Source organism: Stegastes partitus, unplaced genomic scaffold (assembly GCF_000690725.1).
Source record: "Stegastes partitus isolate 25-593 unplaced genomic scaffold, Stegastes_partitus-1.0.2 Scaffold391, whole genome shotgun sequence".
NCBI classification, from domain to species: domain Eukaryota; kingdom Metazoa; phylum Chordata; class Actinopteri; family Pomacentridae; genus Stegastes; species Stegastes partitus.
This window is the reverse complement of record NW_007578122.1, coordinates 18,012-39,704: the sequence shown is the minus strand read 5'-3', so window position 1 is coordinate 39,704 and position 21,693 is coordinate 18,012. Positions and strand designations below refer to the sequence as shown.

The 21,693-nt window shown below is 44.2% G+C and overlaps 1 protein-coding gene across 1 annotated transcript in view; it reads left to right on the top strand.

Annotated features, from left to right (window-relative positions):
* The window catches only part of trabd2a (TraB domain containing 2A), a 60,373-nt gene that overhangs the window by 27,156 nt on the left and 11,524 nt on the right, over nucleotides 1-21,693 (top strand). Inside the window, exons 3-4 of the mRNA XM_008285226.1 lie at nucleotides 4,214-4,360; nucleotides 4,808-4,982. Of these exons, the coding sequence (XP_008283448.1) occupies nucleotides 4,214-4,360; nucleotides 4,808-4,982 (322 nt within the window). The remainder of the gene's footprint in view (nucleotides 1-4,213; nucleotides 4,361-4,807; nucleotides 4,983-21,693) is intronic.

Sequence of the window (21,693 nt, the reverse complement as noted above, 5' to 3'; positions counted from 1 at the left end):
ATGTCTAACACAACAAAATGCATTGATGAATATGAGGCTGAATCTGAACAAATGTACGTATCAAACTGTCCAAAGAACTACTCGCGTGGTTTACTTTTGATTTCTTAAACACTTCTGTCCACATGTGATGATAATTTAATTCCTACTTCACCGACAGTGATGTAAAAGTGTCCTACCAGCTGTGATGGAGGTCAGGACTAAACCTGGTCTCTGTTCAACAAATGATTTAGCTGCAGCTTCGTAGCTGTAATTCTGAGTACACAGTGTGACTCCTGATCCATCCTGGTTCCATGTTGGGGATGATCTATAATTATAGGTAATCAATTAACTTACTGCTGCTGCCTCACTCATTCATTTGGATCCTGCTGCACTTACTTACAGACAGCTGGAAGCAACAAACTAACTTAAACTCCTGTTGATGTTTTGTCTTAGCATTCATTTTTGATCAGTCTTATTAAAGTCTCGGCTTCCATCGCAGTAAAACTGTATTTTTATTGCCTAACAGATGTAACAGGTGTCTAACTGTAGAGAACAGTGTTTTGTGATTTTGTCGCTGTTTTTTGCTCTCTGTGATGTTTTTGGATCAATGTTGGCACCTGGTGAGAATGCTGATGCATCTTTTACGTATAAGACAAGAGGATGCTAATTCAGACATGTTCAGTTGCAGTCAGATTAATGGAAAAGAGTCTGAAAGGGGCTTTAAGCCTGTTCCTGAATGACTCCTGTGTTGTCATTGTGGTTGTGGTGCCTGCACTGTGTGATGAGGTAACAGGTGATTTATCATCTGGAGCAGTTACAGGTGGATCAAACACAGACTGTAGATGGCTGCATCCTCTGTAGTGTCACCTGTAGATTTTCTGAAAAGCAATTTGAACCTCAGTATGGCGGCTTCGACTCAGTCCTTCTACCCCCTGGACCATGCAAATCCCTCTGGGCCATGGACTGTCCTATAACGGCACCCATGTGTCACTTAGAGAGGCTGCATCATTAACTGGTGGCTCAGGTGGTAGAGCGGGTTGTCCTCTGATCGTGAGGTTGGCGGTTCGATCTCCCGCCCCTCCACAGTCGAAGTGTCCTTGGGCAAGACACTGAACCCAACGTTGCTCCCGATGGCAGGCAGCACCTTGCATGGCAGCTCTGTTGCCATTGAATGGGTGAATGAGAAACACATTGCAAGTGTATTTAAGTGCAGACCATAACTCTAAGCTTTAACGCAAGTTATATAGAAATTCAATCCCTGTCCAGTTGTCATGACAGGAAACTTACTATGACAGTACCAGGATGTAAACATGTTTATTTCTGCTGTAAAGTTTTTGTTAACATGGGGGACTGACTTGCTTTTGGAGGCAGCTTCAGGTGGACATTTGTTGAACTGTAGTTTTTGCACTTAAGATGAACTTTATGTACATTTTACAGCAGCCTAGGCTGATGTGTTGGCTGCATTTTACAGTCCCGAAGGTTAAAGCTTGGATCATGACATCAACGGATTTAACTACTCATTATTTATCCGGTTGATTTAAATCTGTTTCGATGATTTTGACCATCGCAAATTAATATTTCATAAAACCCAATCATTGCAACAGTTCCTCAGAAAGCGAACTTGTCACTGTTTGCAGATCCTAAACTAAGCCAGCTCAGTGCGGAGCGCGAGCAGCGAGAGTTTTTTCTTTTTTTTTTCTTCTTCTTCAACCGAGCCGCCGAACACTCCACATCTCCACATGTGGGAATCCGACTGTGATGATGTTTGCTCTAGATGCGCTCACCCACCCCACTCCATCTCAACAAGAGGGGGCATTTCCATGACAAAGGGCAATTATTGACTTTCATTGGCTCCGCTTGCTTTGATATCAGCGAGGGGTGTGTCTGTGTGTGTGTGTGTGTGTGTGTGTGCAGGAGGGGGGTGGGTTCTGGGGCAGCAGTGGAGGAGCAGAAGAAGAAGAAACAGGGGGAACCTGATGAAAGGAGCCGAGTGGGAAAATGCACCCGCTGACCCACAGTGCATTAACAGAAGAGGAGGATCACAGCGGAGAGAAATAAATCATTTGCTAATGTTTTCTTTCTTTCAAGCCTCCTTTTCTGTTTTTTTTTTTTTTTGCGTCTTACCTCTCTTTCTTGTTCCTCGCTCTCTGTTTCCTTTCCCCCCCTTTTTATTTTTTTTTACTCCTTCTTTTTATCTGCCTATATATGACTGATCCCTCCTCCTCCCCCATCCTCCTCCTCCATCCTCCTCCTCCTCCTCCTCCCTTCACCACCATAATTTAAGGGGCTGAAAGGCATGGCGAGCGGAGAAAGAGGAGAAGAGGGAGCTGAGAAAAAGGGGAGACCCTGCAGATGAGGGCCTTTTTCCTTCACGGACGTGGCACAGATGTGAGGGGTGTTTTTTGTGAAATGAGTCGGGGAGGGGCGGCGATAGGCTAATTTGCGTGGCATAAAGACGGGGCCCTTTTCATATGCAGAGCGCCACTTTGATGCGCGGCCGATGAAAGCTGGAGGGAGCGCCGAGGAGAGGAGAAGAGAGGGTGACGGAGGGGTTCTTTGTCCCCTGACAAGAAGGCATCTGCTCCACGCTGCCCTCCTCTCCGTCCTTTCTTGCTGCTATAGCGCCGCTCCCACAATGGGACAGCCGAGAGGGAAAAGTGTCATCAGAGCACCTTAGAAAACAGGACATGAAAAAAGAAGAAGAAGAAAAAACAGCCGCTTGGGGTCGGCCTGGTTGGCGTACGGGTATGCATATCAATACACAAGATCTGCACGCACACTGTTGCATGCGTGCACATGCAGACGTACCATTTGCATAGTTCCACAGCTGACAAAACACATCTTCACGTTGACTGATTGTTCCCTTTGAGAAACAAATAAACCATACAAACTTTCCCCCTTTCACGGGACTCCAGATCAATGGCCTGCAGGGTGAAAGGTGTGCATTTGTGAGCGTGGCGGTGGCGAGATCAGAGACAGCGCCGCCGCCGAGGTGAGCGACGGCGGCGGAGGCGCTTTCTCTGCTCGCGTCTGTCACAGTCTCGTTGTGACTGTACTGCATTCAGAGCGTTTATGTGTGTTTGGGCGTGCACGCGTGCATTTGTGTGTCCTGGCGGCGCTGATCATAGGCGGCCGGCTCACCAGGGCTCTCTCACCAAACACTGGCCGATTTCACGCTCGCACAATAGACGAATCTCTGCAGCGAAAGGCTGAGAGGGTGTTGGCAGGAAAAACGGTCCCCTTCTGCTATAATAGTTAATTCAGTAAATCTTACACATTCATTCACTTAACGACCTGCTTTGAATCAGATCTGCTGCATTAAAAGGTGCAATAACAACATATAGTGAAATCAAAATGATCCAAGACATATCTACAGTATGAACAGGGTAGACTTGAATTATGTTTAACTGGAAAGACAGACCTCAGCACCTACTGAATGGATTAAAGCCTACATACGCTACATTCTTGGCTTCCAGAGGATGAATCACGTAGAGTTTTTTCTCCAGCCCAGGTTGGCCTGCTTCAGCCATGCCAAACCCTGATGACGTGTTTCCACTGCGGCCTCTCGGCAGGGGTTCGCCCCTCAGTAAGCCACGCTGCGGTGGTCCTGCAAGGTAGTGGGTCTCCTTCCCGGTCCTTCAGCACCTGAGCTGTGCTGAAAACCAGAGCGAACTCTGTGTCCGTGAACTCTCCGTGTTGACTTTTCTCGCTTCTACCTGAATGTCTGTGGTTTGGAGTTCAGCTGGTGTTCCTCTTTGTCCATTCAGACGTCGGTCTTGCTTAACCTTCTCCTGCTCAGATTCAGATTTGTTTTGTTGTCATTGCAATTGCAAGTAAGGTGCAGGCCTTTCAATGCAAAAACAAAACATAAAAACTTGGTCATCCTCTGTTGTGTCAGAGTTTAGTTTAGTTGCTGCACAATAAATGGCGCAATGACTAGATGCTTGCGTTAGAACCCCTCTGCAGAAACAGACTTAGAAGTTCTCCTTTGAGTCGTTCAATATTTGTCTTTAAACACACAATACATGACTCAATTTGAAAAGCATGTCTCTGTTTTATGGCTACAGTTAAGCAGGACGATGTGGATCTGAATGCATCATCATGAGGGTGTATACATGAAAACATGCTGCACGGGTCTCCATGAGTCACTACAGCTACGATGCTGAAGAGCTCCGACAGCGCTTTGGGTAAGAAAAACATTGATTAATAACTGCTTGTCGTCGTCTCATTTCAGGTGATCTTTGCCCTGAACCAGACGTTGTTGCAGCAGGAGTCTTTGAGGGCAGGAAGCCTGCAGGTCCCGTACACCACCGAGGACCTCATCAGGCACTACAACTGTGGAGATCTCAACTCCATCATCTTCAATCACGACACCTCACAGGTTAATCCCTCCCTATCTTATCTTCTCTTCTCTCTGTAGCCATGTAACTCTTAATAAGCTAGGAGCCATTTTGACCCCTCTGACCTTCTGTTTGTCACACTGACTCGACCCTCGACCTTCTACCTTCACCCCTTAACCTTCTGACCAACCTCACCCTCCCCTTCTCCCACATCTTCCCCTCCACCCCCTTCCACCAATGTCTCTATACTGCTGGCGAGTTAGTTCCTCTGTTCTTCCATCATTACCCGGCCTTGTCTTCCTCCCAGAAGTCCCCATAAACCAGTCCAAATTGGGCTTTTACCAATTTTGTGGTCAGGAGTGTAACATGGTGATCAAAATGTTCCAGTGTTTTCATTTATACGATGTGAATCAAACTCTTAATTATTTAAAGAAATCTCCTCGTCTCTTTCTCCTCTTCGTGGCCCAACCGAACCCCAACAACTGCAGGTGCCCAACTTCAATAATGTGACGCTGCCGCCCAACGAGCAGGTGACGGCCCAGGAAATAGACAGCTACTTCCGGCAGGAGCTCATCTACAAGAGGAACGAGAGGATGGGCAAGAGGGTGAAGGCGCTGCTGGAGGAACACCCCGACAAGAGCTTCTTCTTTGCCTTCGGAGCAGGTCGGTGTTCAGTTATTAATATAAAATGCATGAAGGAAGGAAAATGGGCAGAATAGGAAAGAGTCAAAGATCATGACGCCCATTTGGTAGCTTGGTGGTCGGTTTACTGGTGTCAACATACCGTCTGCTTTTCGTTTTAAGGAGCCAGCAGCCGCTACACACAAATAAAGTGACGGTTTCCCTCAATATAGAGTTTTTGTTAGCATGAAGCATCCACGATTTCCAGTGTTTCAGAACAAAAACGTCAGACAAAAGACAACTTCTGGGTCTTTCGTCAAAGCACTCAACAAGATTACCTTCATCCGTACGACAACACGACTTAAATTCCCGTCTTTGTTTGGAGAGCACTTGCGTAAAGGAGATAGACGGCGTCTTAGCGCGAGCAGCTTAACAAACTCACAATGAGAAAACAAAGACGACTCGGGACAGACGGGACAGAAATCCCGACTGATCTGGAAAGTGGAACTCAATGATTAGGCTTCTTTTTCCGGCGCTGCTGATTTAACTGATCCACAGTCTCTATCAGCTCTGGGAGCAAATATTTGGAGTTGCTCAATAAAAAGATCATTTTTATCAACGCTGGACTGACCAGAACCAGACTTGTGGCCTACTTGAGTCGTTGGGAAATGTCAGCGCGATGCTTTGAATTCCTCTGTAGCTATGCAGTAACCTCACACAGCCGATAAGAGACCGGACTTAAAACAGGGAGAATGAAAACAACAGATTACAGAAAGCCGTCTCCTAAATCAGAAATGCCTCAGAGTTTATGTGCATTTACTGTGTACTGCAGTAGTTTGATGGTTCTCGGTCGGGCCGTGTGTCCCTAAAGCCGGCAGCCTTTTGTCCTGTTTTTTTATTTTGCCTTTTGTTGGTAAATCAAAGCATTAGTCACACCTAATAAAGGAGACAAGAGCGTTTAATGATCATTTACTCAGGCAGGTTTTCAGTTTAGATGATCCCGTCTCACGGCTACAAATATATAACGGCAAAGATTTAACAAAGCGTCTTTTAAATACACACATAAAACCAAAAGTAAACCTACAACTAAAACGATTTATTGAAGTACTTCCAAGTAACACGTTGCAAGTTTTCAAATAAATTATCAAGCAAATAGCAGAGGAAAGAAAATAAATGCTAAAGATGTAAATACGTTGCTGTAGAGGACGCAATTTTCTTGAATATGTAGTTAAAATTATTGTCACCAGATGTTTTTAGGGAGGCACCTGTAGCTGAACATGGACATCCAGTGAAGCAATTCTCCCATAAGTTAGCAAAAATATGAAAAAAAAACATCAATATTAATTAATCTGATGATTCTCGTTTGATTAATCGGTATATAATTTAGTCTGTCTGTACTAATGTGACGTATTTGTTTTATTCAACCAACAAACCATCACATATAACTTTGAACGTTACATCTGAGAAGCTAAACAAAACCAATTAAATGATAGCAACATGCGTATTCATTATTTTATTTTACTCGTTATGCCATTCATCTTTAATTTGTTCCAATTTACTGATTTTGGTTGCTGATAAGTTCATTTGCAAATGAGTTGTTTAAATTGACTTCCACTCTGTAATTAAAGAAAAAAACCCACAAAATAGTAATAATATTCTTCACAAATCAATTAAATCCAACTTTATTGAAACATTTTCAATGTCAAGATTCAACCACAAAGTCGTGTGATATTACTGAATAAGTCTCAGAGAAAGAAAACTAAATTTTAACTTAGTACAAGTCCACAGGATCAGTTGCTTCAGTAGTTCTGATATTGCAGTTTGAGAGATGAAGTGTGATGTTGCGTAAAGGTGAGGTCTCGACTACTTTATGCAAATGAGCAGCGTCGACCGTGATCTGATACCTGCTTCTAAAAAAACGTTTCGACTAAAATGAAGACAGATTCAACAACTGCACGGCTTATTTTTTGCCTCAAATGTTTTCTGAAGCACATTTTGGCAAACTTTATTTATAATATAAGCAAAAGTTTCCAAATGAGGAGCAGAGAGCCTCTGAGGGAAGCATTCGCACGATCAAGGTCAGCCAGCGTCTGTAGGAGGGCGAGGATTGGATTCCTGTTGAAGAGTATAGCGGAGAGCTGTATATCATCTGTCATACGCTGCATCCATCAAACGTCCAGCGTCGATGCTAATAGCGCCTCCTTGGACACAAACAGTCAGTCATCTTAACAGTGTCCACGTGATCAGTCAGTGAAGATTTACCACCGCTATACGCTCGAATTACAATTCTCATTTTGCACGTCATAAAGCATTTATACTCACATATTCTGAAAAAAAAAAAGTCTCTGAAACCACCAGAAGCTGTGCAAAGTTAACAACATGTTTACTGTGAAACGCCGATAACGAAAAAATCTCTTCCGCCGCAAGTTGACTTTCAAGAGTCGCATCGTGTCAGATTTTCCTTCTGATGGCATCGACGGAGAGATCCAGAGTTTTCATTGGTCATCTGGAAGTAGAAGCTCTGAGCAAAGAGAGAGGAGAGAAAGCTTTGCAGTCTGTTGGTCTCCGAGCTGGCAGGAAACAGCTGAGGAAAAGCAGACATGCACACACACACACACACACACACACACACACACACACACACACTAAAGCCCTAACAAGGAGTACATTTCACAGCGTGTCCCCGAGGAGGTGCCTTTACAAGCGCTTGGTCTCTAAAGGTGTGTGCCTCTGTGTGTGTGTGTGTGTGTGTGTGTGTGTGTGTGTGTGTGTGTGTGTGTGTGAGCTGGTGAGTGAAAGTGATACCACCAATCAGCCCAGAAGCACCGGTCTTAGACATACGGAGGGCAGGTAGGGTCGACGTGTACAAGGAAAGGGGATGGGGCGCATTAGGGTGCACACACACACTCACAAAACACCACATATGGTCACACACACACACTCACAAAACACCACATATGGTCACACACACACACACACACACACACAAAACACCACATATGGTCACACATGTATGCACACACACACACACACACACACACACGGCTCAGCCAGAAGTAGTCGTACCCAAAACCGACCTGAGTAAAATGTGTCCTTAATTATCCCTGGAGGGGTCAGAGGACACACACACACACACACACACACACACACACACACACACTGACTCTCTACAATGGAGTCCATTATGTCAGCACGCTCAGCTTTCCTGCTGCCATCAGTCCGGTCTTATCAGTGACCATCTCGCGTCCTTGTTGTCTCTCTTTATTCTGCATTTTGTCTCGTTTGCATAATAATTCACCGAACTCCTAAAAGTGTGACGTGTTGCTGCGAAGTACCTGCGTTTTTCTTCCCCTCCTTTAAATCGTAACACCGCAAGCTTTAGATAATCCACAGCCAACCTGAAACTCGCCCAGAACCGAACTGGACCGCAGAGGAATTAAGAGTCGCGTGTTGTGAAAGCGCAGTGACATATTTAGCATATTTCTCTTCCCCGAGTAATGATCCCATTAGCTCGCAGGGGTTGGCCCTGCAGATTCCTGAACCGACGCTATGTGGAAAATTGTTGAGGGTTTCTAATTTTTTTTTGCCTTCAGTAAGGTTTATTGCCACAACAAGTTAACAAAACAGTTTGTACAGAATAATTTACATCCCTGGTCGGACACCCGACTGCGCTTGGCCGAAGGAGATGGAAGATAGAACAAGAGTTGAGTCTGTGGATGCCTAATTCATGCTTTTTTTTAAAAATCAGGATTGAAGAAAGCCAGTGAGGTAAATGTTGTGTGCAGGAATCAGTGTAATAGAAACATAATGACTTATGCGTCACTCCTGATCGCTGTTAAAGTAAAAAAAACACTCATCAATCTGTAATCTAACAGCAGAAATGTTTTAAATTCAGAATTTAAATACGCAGGACGTGGTATAGTCGTGCAAAAGCAGTGAAGACAAATGCATCTATGTGCTGTTTTCATTGTCATCTGTGTCTATGGGAAAAATATTCAGTGACTTTTTTTTGGGGGGGGTGCATGAGTTGGAAATTGTTTATGGAGAAAGCATTAATGGTCGACAACCGCACGCTGCCAAACCAGAGCTAACATTTTCTAACCCCTAAATGATTTCTCATGTGTTTACAGCAAACAGACACACACACACACACACACACACAATTTCATACCAAGCAAGACAGATTTTGCCCGAAACCATGTGCCAGTTGTCAGGATTAATTTACACCTTGATACCAGAGCGAGTGGCAAACTGGAGGCGGATTAGCGCATTAGGAGATGTGAGTACACATGCTGATTAAAAGATGTCGCGCCACAAATCAAATCAAGCGGGTAAACATTTGGTTTGATACCTGAGACTGTGGAAGTGTTTTTATCAAAAAAAAGGAAAGTCATAGTTGACAAATGGGATGAATGAAAAAACATGAAGCTAAACTCAATTTGGTCCTAATATTAGCAGAAAGCTCATTTCTTTTGCCAGAGAGTGACGCGTCCAACGAGGGGTTTTGCAGAATATCTTCTAAACGCGGGGCTTGTTCGTGCCACCGAATATGCTCTGGCTGAACTTCTTAAACTTCGGGTGGAGACAACGTCCTGCCAAATGTGTCGAACAGAGCTCAGCGGGATTAGATGTCAGACAGACAACTAACTGGCTGATTGAGAAGTTGTTGTTCTGTGACTTCTATGAGACGAGTGAGTCATTTATAAAACCGTAAGACTCTCTGGCAGCGCTGCGAATAAGACGATGTGAGGAGATCCTTCTGTAAGGACTGGAACAACAACACCGGAGAAACCGCTCCAGACATTTTTTTCAACGATGGATTCAATTAGTCAGAAAAACGGCAAAAATCTCAAACTAATTTTGAACATATTGATTCTGTCGTTGGGTCCAGACTCAACAGAATGCAGCCTGTGACCAATTTTTATTTTTATTTTTTTGCTCTTGCCGTCGCAGAAACTTTGTTTTCTCAGCGGTCTGGTCAGAATATCGGTCAGGACGGCAACAGTCAAACAAACAGTCGTGGTCGCTGGTCAGAACTTCAGACTTCATTCTCAGCCCCACACACGTTCCTCCGGCTCCATCTGCACACTTGCTCGGTCATTCTTGACGCCCACATTTTTATCTTCTTAAGATCTTTTGTCTTTAATTCATCATGTTGTCTTGCATTTTTTTGGGGGGGGGATAAACAGAAAGACTGGGAGACGCTCGTACCAGTGACCACCCAGTTAGACGTAGGATAATTTATGGAAAATACCATCGCATGCATCTGCGAGTTCCTTATCACGTCCCTCGCTGCGCTAAATGAAACAAAAACAGGGTTATTATGGTAACGCAAACACTACTGACATCCAAAAAATTGTCAATAAAACCGGGTTGTGCTTGTTGTTGTTGGGGCTGCGTGCCTCCAAACCTCGCTCGCTGGCCGGAGCGGCGCTTTTGACAGATAAAATTTGCCAGTTCTTGCACTCTGTCAGGAAGCATTTGAGACCTCGGCGGTGATTTGAGAAGAGCGGCTCAGATAGAACGGGAAGCGGTCGCATCCATCGCGTTTTTCCTGCGTGTAACGAAACCGCCGTCCCCGTCTTTTAACCCCCGCTTCGGGTATTAGCGTATTGTCATGCCTCGCTGTGCTTTACAGTCCTGTAAGTAAATACCTCCTCGAAATTTGTCTTTTCCCCCCCACGTGTTTGTCTGAAATACCACACCCATCACTCAGCGCAAATGATGATGTTGAGAAAGCGCCATGTGTTCGGACAGGCATATGGAAGCGGTTATTGCTGCGCTCCATAGGTACAGTAACCTAATCCATGTATACAATCTGAACCCTTGTTCCCTTTATAATCTCTGCCATACCCTGGCACTCTTGACTTTAATAAAATGATGTGTTTACATATCGCTGAAGGCTGAGGGCTCCGTTTTCTGCCGGCTCTTAAAAATCCTTTTTTTTTTCTTCTTCTTTTTTTTTCCAGACTGAACTTGAATGCATCCATGTTTCGGGGTCTCAGCCCGAAGCTGCTTAGCACACCATGATTCTCCCTCAAAACTCCGCTCCAAAACCACAAATTTAAATATTTGCGGCAGCGTAATTGCCAGTGTGGTTGACAGGCTCTAACGGTTACTGTACTTTGAAATGTTTGACTCTTTTCACAGACAATTAAGGTCTGCCGTTGGATCTTTGTGCTATTTAGCTTGGTAGGGCCCTCGCTAAAGTGAATACCCCTCGGTTAGTGAGCTGTTTAGTGCGGCGGGTAGACCCGTAATAAATGGATGTCTTGGCCCGTGAGCTGCGGCTCATGACGGAGGCTGACATGAACTCGTAACTCGCAGCGAGCACCTTGACATGTCAGTGTGTGGGTAGCGCTTAATGCACCGAAGTTCAAATATCAGCACAGGAATGGTGAAGAAGAAGAAGCATGACTGAATGGAAACGTGTTGCCTCAGACTGCTTTTTATTGTTTAAAATCTGAAAATATAGAAGTCAGAACCAGCAGTCTTTCATGTTTTTTTAGATTCCTGCATCTTGCTGTGCATCTCCGCCGACCGCGGGAGCCACAAAAATGAGCTTTCAGCCGTGTCCCGGGCACATTTTCCGCTGTCCTGGATAAATAAAACAAATAAAAACAAATGCAATAAATGAGAGGAATTAGTGACCGCCGTAAAATATGCTGAAAGATACAAAAACAAACTCGTTTCGGCCGCCAAATTGTGCATCGTTTCGACAAAACTCTCAAACCCGCAGACCTTTAATTTGATTCTCGGAGTTTCTCAAGATACCACATATGTGTCTAAAATAAAGCACAGAGCGTATTCTCTGTGCTTCACGTCGGGCTTTGAAGAGTCCTGGAATATTTCCCTCAGCGTAAACATCATGTGGCTGTAATGAGGAGCTGGAACGGGCCGAGGCAGAACGTACAGCACACGACACCGGAGGAATTTTAACCGTATTTAGGAAACAGTTCAGACAATTTATAGATCTCATATATTTGTGTATAAACGCGGCTTTAGCTTCCCCGGCGTGTACATGGCTCAGAGTTGACTGACTGGACGTTCAGATTCGGTTATAAATCTCCACGTTGAACCTTCTACGTACCTGCTGCTCCAACAGTCGCTGCTCGCTCGCTGCTTTTCTTTTTTTTTTTCCTTCTTCCCCAGATGGTGTGAAAGTCAAAAAAATGTGGTGCTTTTTCACAGCACCTCACGCTCATAAACAGCCAGTTTACAACTGTTTGGGGTAGTCGCTGACACGAGTACACACATGTCATCCAGCACCATTAAAATCCAGACCAGACCCACCACACAGCGGGCAGGGGAGCGGGCCGGCGGGCCGGCGGGCCGGCGGGCGGGTAGGGACGACCCGTCTGCCAAAGCTGGATTAAAGCCCGGATTTGAGTTTGAATGACACCTTTATGCTGAAAGTTTTATTAAAAATAAGACTATTTAGCTTTTAATGGTGCAGCTTGTGTGATTTTCTTTCTACTGAAGCAGAGAACATGATGCTGCTCTTGGTTTTTATTACAATTAATAGAGAAGAAAATGAAATTCAGGGATTTAACTTTAAAAGCAATCTGCCTGCAGGATGTTTAGAAAGTTTTTCGAGATGCTAAATGCTAAAGAAGCACATCAGCAGAAACACATCACAGCGCCGTGTTGTTTTCTTTTACTCAGGAGTGTCTTTAATCATAATTAGCACATTTACAATCCCAAATATAACCCAGATAAACTCTCTTTTTGTCCCAGTCGGATGGAGCGTCTGCGATATATCACCCCCGTCTCTTCTTAAAGGACGATAAAAGGAAGATAAACCTGTCAGCCCCTCCGGAGATAACCGACCGACTGTTAAGCTGCCGAATGAAAAGCGCCTAAATATATACATGTTGTTGCACTCAAAGGCCTCCGTACATGAAAGACATATTTCATACAGCCCACACTTCTCTCTCTCTCGGCGAACGCTTGTCACAACAGCTTGCCGTGATTTATTGAAAGAGTTGAACTCCTCACCCCTGACCCCATTCAAACCCAGCAGTGTTTCCTTATCCACCTGGAACAGGCTCTTTACGCGGCCGCCCCGGGGCTCCGTTTTCATTTGGACCCGAAATACCTCGCCCCCTATATGAAAGGGGAAAGGGAAAGGAAAATTATATCTTTGGGCCGGCGAGCAGCAGCGCATCCATTGATGATTGTGAGCGGGAATTGTTATGAAGGAGCCGTCCCTTCTCATTTCGGAGGCTGAGAAACATAAAGGAGAGCAACGCGCTGCCCGGAGGCGGGACGACGATACGAAGAGACAGAGGAAAACATGACTTGTGTGATTTGTGGCTTCCACTCTTTCTGCCTCTCTGCGGAGTTATTGAATACTTTTTTTGTGTCGGCGAGGCGGGGAGTTTTCTGCCTCGCCGTATGAATGAGCCTGTGTTGCTGGACGGAGCGAGCGCCGTCACACCGGCACAGCCAGAGTCGGGGGTTTGGTTTTTACTTTTAGCTGCTGGACTCAAATTAGCTTCATATTTATACACCCAGAGCTTATATTTAGCATTATGTTCAGACTGAGCAGATATTTATGGAGCATATATACAGATATAGCTGAATATTTCTGTAGTTTCTTGTGTATTTCAGTGACACACTTCCCTCCAGCAGGCGAAAAAAAAGCTTCAACAGTCTTTTATGATGCTGAATCCTAAACTCAATTCACCTATCGTAGCAGGTATATTTATCTACAGGTATTTGTGCATAAGCTTTAAGAGTTTTGTCCGCCCGAAGGCAAAAAGGAAGCTTTGTGTTGCCGTTCCTCTGCTATCAGTGCAGCACATATCGACACAGTCTCCTGAATTCACACACAAACAGACTCGGTTTTGAATTAACTCGCTGCTGTTGTGTGGCTCGGTAACTCCCGTTTGACATCTCCAAAGGGTCTGGAGCGAAACGGAGATCGTAATCAGTGAAAAAACATAATTTTCTGTTTTTGTTGAGGCCGTTTCAGATGTTTCAGTTGCTGCAGATTTAAAAACTGGCCGCGCTTCGCTGTGATGTGATGCCGGAGTGTTTGCAGGAGAGGCAGGAGGCCTAGAAAAATAAGCCCACGGTTCTCCTGGTGCGGCGAACTAGCTGGTGGAGTTTAGAGAAAGAGAGACGAGAGATTGGACGTGAAGCGGCGTAAACAGATGGGTATTTGACAGAGAGAGAGATAAAATGTTAGTGAGACAAAAAAAAGAGTTGACGGTGGAGTGAGGAGAGACGGCACGACAGCCAAGAAACCGAGCCTGTGAGAATTTACAGAACTCTTGTCCTGCGGATCTGCTCTTAGTTCGAATTCAAACCTAATTGGCTGATGATACGCAGGCCTCGCTGGACAACTGCAAGATCTCTCGCAGATAACTCAAAGTAAATAGGCACAAAATTGTCCTCCACATGGTTTAGATAGAAGCGCTGTGAGAAAACATCTGAGCAGAGCTATGTTGTGGAAAGCTTTTTTTTTTAAAGAAGTAAGAGGGCGTCTGACTCCCCTCCGGTATCCTTTTTCTGGCCTGAGACGGTTGAAAAAGCTGAGCAGAGGCTCGCAGCAGGACGGTTTGTTTTTTCTTAGAGGAAGCGGTTTCGAGGCCGGAGCGTGCAAAGATATGGATGACAAAAAAAATACCGTCAGGGCTTCGTTAATCGCGCTGACTGGATCGGAACAAAGACGACGACGGCTTGTTTTTGATCTAAAGTGCAATCTAACCGGTCCTGCCATTTCAAGGACGATCTCCATTTCTTATTACAGTTAATAATATTTGTCTCAGCTGGCTTTTTTTTTTTTTGGTCCCAACTCTGCAAGATGTGTTTAGTCTGTAACTGTCAGAGTGATGTTTGTCGACTCGCAGATGCTTGTCACAGATTACGGGACGTCTGTGCGTGCTAGACATTTTAAATAAATATTAAAACGGTATTATTTGCACTTAAATATGCAAAATTATCCAATAGACACGAGCAAACATGAGAAAAGAATCGCAGAGCTCAACTAAATGTTAAAATTGTAGTTTTTGGACTTAAATATGTGAAATTCTCTGATAGACAAACATAAGAAAAAAAAACCCTTTAAACCCCTTACTGGGTTCTGACACCCAAACTGGTTGGAGAAAAGTTTAATATGTGTTTAAAAGTTTAATATAAGTTTGCACAGTATTGAAGAACTAAGACTCTTGAGTTTCTTTTAGGCATCATTCACCCTGACTGATGTACAGTCGTGACTCGATGATCCGACACTAAATGTAAAACCTTCTTTTATGTCGGATATCAAGGCTGTCGGATTGTCAAGACGGAGGTCCAGATACGAGGAGGGCTTGATGCTGGAAGGCTCATTAGTTGTTAATTATTGTTCATAGTTGTTATAATAACTAGTAGGGCTGGTCCCAATAGAACTTTCTGCTTTCTGGATATTTGGGCCCAAATAATGATGAATATTCTGAGCGGTCGGGGGACACTTCCACCCCGGGGCAGCGCTCTGACGGGGTGGAAGTGTCCAGAACACACAGGCAGTACTTGGCTGCTGATGCTAGTTTAGTTAGCGCTCACACTTCTGTTTCCTCCATCGGTGGCGGTGGGGGAGTGGCAGATACGCTCCACCGTTACCATCCATGTTTACTTCCGTAAACACTGAGCACGCTCGCTGCGTGTGACGTCGTCGTGTCCTCTTCTGCGCATGCGGGACACTTTTGGCTCGTATGAAGTTCACACAGCAGATCACATACAAGTCGCATTGAACTGGAAACGTGAAGGAAGTCACAAAGAAATCCTCATTGAGCATCAAGTCCTGCAGTGTGAACGTAGCCAATCTGTGGGATTGTTCAGTCAGATAATACGCCGTCATCCTGATTGGTGACATTAAATGTCATGTCGGAGTCACAATCCAAGGCTGTTGCTATGTTAAAGCTGTTTTTATGGGTTCTGTTGGTTTTTCCTAAAAAGATAGCAAGGTTTAGGATTGTTAAGGGTCGGATTATGGAGTCACGACTGTATTTGCAATTTTGCAAGACTAAGTTTACGTATAAAGCCCAAACTGCTCCATTGCTCATGTTTATTTCTTCACTGTGCATAGATATGACATTTATATAACTTTTGCATGTTATAGAAGTCTGGCTCATGCTTCACTGGAACACACAAAGAAATGATCTGAAAAAACAAACTGGGAAGGTAAAGAGACGCTGTGTGGCCACAGTTGATGCATGATCCTGACAGCTCGTCTGTGAGCTGCATGTTGACTCCAAAGTTTAACCTTCGTATAGTGAAAGCTGTTATTTATTAAAGAAGCTAGAAGTGCATGTCAAAGAGTCGCAGTTTTAAACCCGCTGAGCCCTATTTTCTCCTGAGAGTTTAATCCTGCTTACAGATAAACAAACAGACAGACGAGCACCAACGATGAACCGCCGCCCCGTCGAGGAGTCGCCAAAATCTCACTCAGTCAGCTGCTATGATTGCAGCTGTGCGTCCACACATTTTAAAAGCAGTTGTAGGAGCTGAGTTTCCTAAAAATTATCAAGCAAATATGAAATGTCACCAAAAAAACCCCAAATAATATGAAATAATAGGCTTGTTTCTATGAACTCATTTGGAGCATCATCAGAAGATGGATGTGAACATGACGTTATTCATGGATGTAATAAACAGAAGAGACGCTGGAATCAAAACAAAACAAATCAAAAAGAAGATGAAACAAACAAGTATTTGGCCAAGAGAGAGAAATGGAGGGAAGTCTTCAGGAATTCTTTTCAAGCTGTAATTAATCCTCCATGTCAGCTGGTGTTGGGCCTGTTTGATGCTGTCCACAGGTGAAGACGATGACAGAAATAGAACCAGTTCAATGTTTTCTGTCATAATGTAGACGTAAAAAGCTGTTTCCATTCTCTGTTATGCACATTAACTCATTTTTAAACTACTTCAAGTGAGGGATTTCTGCAAAATCAGCACGTTTTTTTTCAAAATGTGCATAAAAATACAAAACGGAAACGTGGCTCGCTACAGTCATGGCTTTTTCTTTTTGGTTTTGATGTGTTGCACCTGAGCTAAACTGGACCTGATAAGTGCTGGAAAATAATTAAGCCTTCTGCTCCAGAGTGTATGTGGACAGGTGAGGTGCCTCCTCCCGCCTCTTAAACTGCTTCTAAAATCTCTTTTCACTCGCTTTCACAGTCAGAATATTCTCCGGGACGTTCAGGAGCTGGCAGCGCTCTGCTTTATTTTGTCAGAACTGCTCACTTTTACTGAATTTTCTAACTTTGATCACTTTTTTTTTTTTAATTCGACCACAGCGAGCGGGCTGGTGTGTCTTCGAGTGCCATAATTTCTTGGCAGAGGCGAGCACAAGTGAGGACTTTGCGCTGAGACCGTTGCAGGCTGACAGATGTAATCCCTAACACGGCTCCAAAGTGCCGTGTGCCACCACAAATTTTCGGTGAGGGTTTATTTAAAAAACAACCTCACACCACAGACCTCTTACGTGCCCTGTTTTTCATTTCTTCTCAGCAGAAATTCAAAGCTGCTCGGCGACGATCTGGAGAAACCTCTTGCAGACACTTGAGCGTAATTATAAACACGGTGGGACATAAAGTGAAGTGCGGCGCGAGGCGGAGCGCATTGAACCAAGTGCTCAACACGCCGCGGTGATTATACGTTTTACACGTAGTTTTATTCATTAAGGCTCTCCGTGAGCTAAACAAACCACCTCCGCCGTCGTCCCCCCTCCAAACACCAAGCGTCATAAATTTCCCTTCGAGGCCTTTTAAGGGAACATCCCTCCTGAATGCTCGTCTGGGGCAGTGACACTGATACTTTGAGGGAATAACTTGGTGAAATGTCCTGATGTTAAAATTACAGATGAGGTGGAAGTGACGGAAACCACGACTCGCATTTCCACTGCGAGCGTACAGGATCTCTGTCTTTTTGATCCTGGCAATTTTGCATTTCCCACACTCTGTTTTCCCAGTTTGGCTTCAGATAAAGAGATTCCCGCAGAAAGCTGCAAGCCGAGCCGAGTTTACCGCTTCGACCGGCCTCGTCTTCTGTGTTACAGCAGACTTCAGGTCACGATGCAGATGCAGAGAGATGCGCTAATCCTCGACTATCACCGTCTGGCATCTGCTGACTTAACATTCCTGCGTTTGTTTGGCCTTTTGTCTTTATTCTTGTTTCAGATTCGCTATTTGACATCTTCTTTCTGCTCTTTCGTCTCCGCTTCTGTCTTGAACTGTCTTCGTCTAGTCGGTTTGCTTCCCTCCCTCGGCGGCCTGTTTAGGAAACAGCGATCGGTATCAGTTTTTACAATAAAGAAACGACCTGTTGAGTTCAGCTCCGCGAGCCGGGCGTGAAAGAGGAATGTTTTGGTGCCGGGTGAGATGTTAGCATTCCTCGGCTCGGCTAAAGAAAGCTTCGCGGGTCGGTACGTGCTGCGATCGGCTCGCTGTGTTGGTGCGATCAGCCCCGCTTGTCTTTCAAACTCTCGTGTTTTTATCGCAGCTTTCTGCTATCGCCAGCATCTCACTTTCCAAACTAGATCCTGGGGGAGTTCAGACTAAGAAAGGACCCGGTTGTTGGGATAAGTTGTCAAGTATGTGTCTGTGGTTTCAGCCTTCAGCCTGGACTGCTCTGGTTCTACATCAGTCTGTGTTTTATTGTCAAAGAATGGGTTATATGTAGTTTTGTTTTAAAATGTACCATTTCTGTAGAGATGAAACCGATTTGAGCTAAAATTTAATATTCCTTAGACCGCTTTGCTCCGATGACAGTGTCAGATTTTTTTCTCTCTCCTTTGGACCAAAGCTGAATTTGTGGGCTTGTATACAGACTCATTTAACCAAACATATCTCGGGTTTGGCTACCGACTCGCTCCCCTACGCTGTTATATTAAGAGTATCCTTATCCTGCAGGGGGTTCTGGATCGACATCACGACATATATTTGCGAGCAGCATCGCGCTAAATTGATTCCAGGCGAAAACGTTCACTTTTGAAAGGTTTTTTTTCCGCAGCCCATCCAGCGGTAAAGAATCTTGGTGCCTGCGAGGATACACATTATGTTAAGATTAAGAGCGTCTCAACACCACAAGTTGGCTTTCGTTGCACAAGTCGTGAAAGTTTTCGCTTAAATAAAACATTAACTGTTGCTATGCAGTAATCGAATTGTGGTTCTTGGTAGTAAACACTCATAGCTGCTGCGTTCCCGTCCTGTAGCCACGCTGGAGGTGTGACGGTCGGGCTGCCAGTGGATTTCTGTTGATCTGTTCGAGACGGGCCGAACTATCTGTTGAACGTTTTGATGAATTGTCGGGAATTTTTGGGACAAATGTTCATGTTCCCAAGATGATGAATCCCTGACTTTTCTTCTAGTGGTAATTTGGTTTTAATGGTCTTGATATCTTTACAAGGGATTGCCCCCCAAGTTGTGCATCTTAGTGTGGATATCAGGGTACTTTTCATCTATGCCCTCATGAGTTTTGGCTATTGAATGCATTGCTGTTACATTTTGTACCAACATTAAGGCCACTTGTGACATTATCAAGCCAATTACTGTGGTTTACCTGCAAAGTGAACGACTTTCCCGTCAGCTGTGCTCTGTTTTTGCTACAACATATGGCCATGCTAACATGCTAACATGCTAAACCAGGATGGTAAACATGATGAACACTGGCTGAACATCAGAATGTTATACGTTTGTCATCGTATGTTCAAGTCACGGCTGTGCTGAAGTGTAGGTGTGAATGTGAGTGTGCTTGGTTGTCTGTCTCTAAGTGTAGCCCTGTGATAGACTGGTTACCTGTCCAGGTGAACCTGCCTTCACCCTGAATCAGCTGGGATAGACTCCAGCCCCCCATGACCCTAGTGAGGGTTAAGGTGTGTATAGATAATGGATGGATGTATCTCACTAGTTATGTTTCACAAGTGAGTAGAGTCTGAATCCTTCCAAAACACACCAACAACGACATACAAAACTTGAGATTAAAAGTCGACTTTGATGCATGAAAAGCAATTTAAATGACAATAACAATAGCTAATAATAAAGCTACCTGCAGTCGGGTAACGTTAACCTGCCATTTTTATATGTATGTAAATGGTTGTGTTGTCATTTTCACAGATAAGCAAAGTCGTGCATGATGTAATTTAGAGACTTCTGTGCAGGCTGTGACTCCTTAAAAGTATTTGGCAGCACTGTTGGGTTGAGCCTCACAGAACTGCTCATAGTCTGGTTTCCATAAAATAAAGAGAAAAAACTAAGGCCATGAAGCCTCCTTTAAAATCAACGAGCTACAAATAGCACAAAGGCCACAACATTCAATCGTATGCACATTTTGCTTTATGTAATGATTTCCAAAGTATGACGCTGATTTAACTCCTATGACGTTTGAATATTTGCAGCCACCTTCGCAGTATTCAGTCGTATCGCTTCTGCTTGGAGGTAATTTCCATCCGTGTCCTGCTCTTTTCAAACAAATTGCACTCGACTGATAATAGACGAGGATTAAATGTGAAACAGGGAGGAATTGTTTGTCCATCAAGGACGACTCTATGACTAAACCAGGGATGAGAGAAAGTGCTATGTAAGCAGAGCCTGTCTTTCCAGACACTCGATATGTGTGTTAATATAGAGCTGGCATTGTTTGAGAAACACCAGGATGGCCGTGTGATTTCATGCCAGCGGATAACCAGTCATTTTCCTGTTATGTGTCTTTGACGCGACTGTCACTTTTATGGATGGCTGAGTCTCCTTGACAGCCGAAGACACTGAGGTTTTTACTCGACTGTTAGCAGCTCGGCGAGCCAGCGCCGAGACTTTCCAGTAAACTCTTTGGCTGGTTAGCACTTCCGATGTCCTAGAAATGTCAGATCCTGAAATTCACTCTATTATTCAGCTCTGACAATAGCTTGAACGTCTAAACTCTCTCTTCTTCTAGCACCCTCTATATCTCTGCGTACTGTAATTTATGCACAACATGTTCCTGAAACCACCGCCGCAGTGTCGGATGTCCACACAAGAACAAGGAATGGACAGACGTAAGGTATATTCAAGCCAAAGGATTTTTTTTTTGTCTTCCAGAAGGAAACAAACATAAACACTGTATGCTGAGACACCGGACGCTTTATTGTCGTCGCTTCCAATAATAAAAGCGTCGATTCGGCGCTCGCTGGTGGTGATTATGGGCCGCCGGGGCCAGCTGACGAGCAGGGAACATGTGTACATAAACAGCAAGAAAGACCCGAACGGGGCAGAACGGCCTCAGCGCTGCCTATAGCGTTTGTTTATCCAACGTGCTGTAATGTTATGAGAACTGCCGCTCGGGCCCTGGTTACAAGTTGTAATGTAAATATTGATGTGTATGGAAAAGGAACACTATTTAAGGCTTACCATATGTTCTAATAACCCGAGCCGCTGATTGTGGAGGCTGGATGTCTTTTTAAGGACGAGCACCGCCGCGGTTCTCGTCTGGCCTTCCTCTGACTGAGTGCAGGTGTGTTTTTTTTTTTTTTTTTGTTCAAGTTCAGCTGTTTCCAAAAAGGTGTGTGTTTCACATTCAGTGCTTTTATTTATGGAGTAGTGAGAGTGCCAAATTACAGAAATGAATCAGTAAAAGAATAATGAAATAAAAATGGAAGTATAAAGAAGAATAAATAAAATAACAAATAAATAATGTGGCAATATAAAGCAATATTTATCCAAAATGAATCCATAAAAGAAAAGTCTAATTAAAGGAGAAATATAAAGACAAATTAAAAATAATAATTTATTTTTTT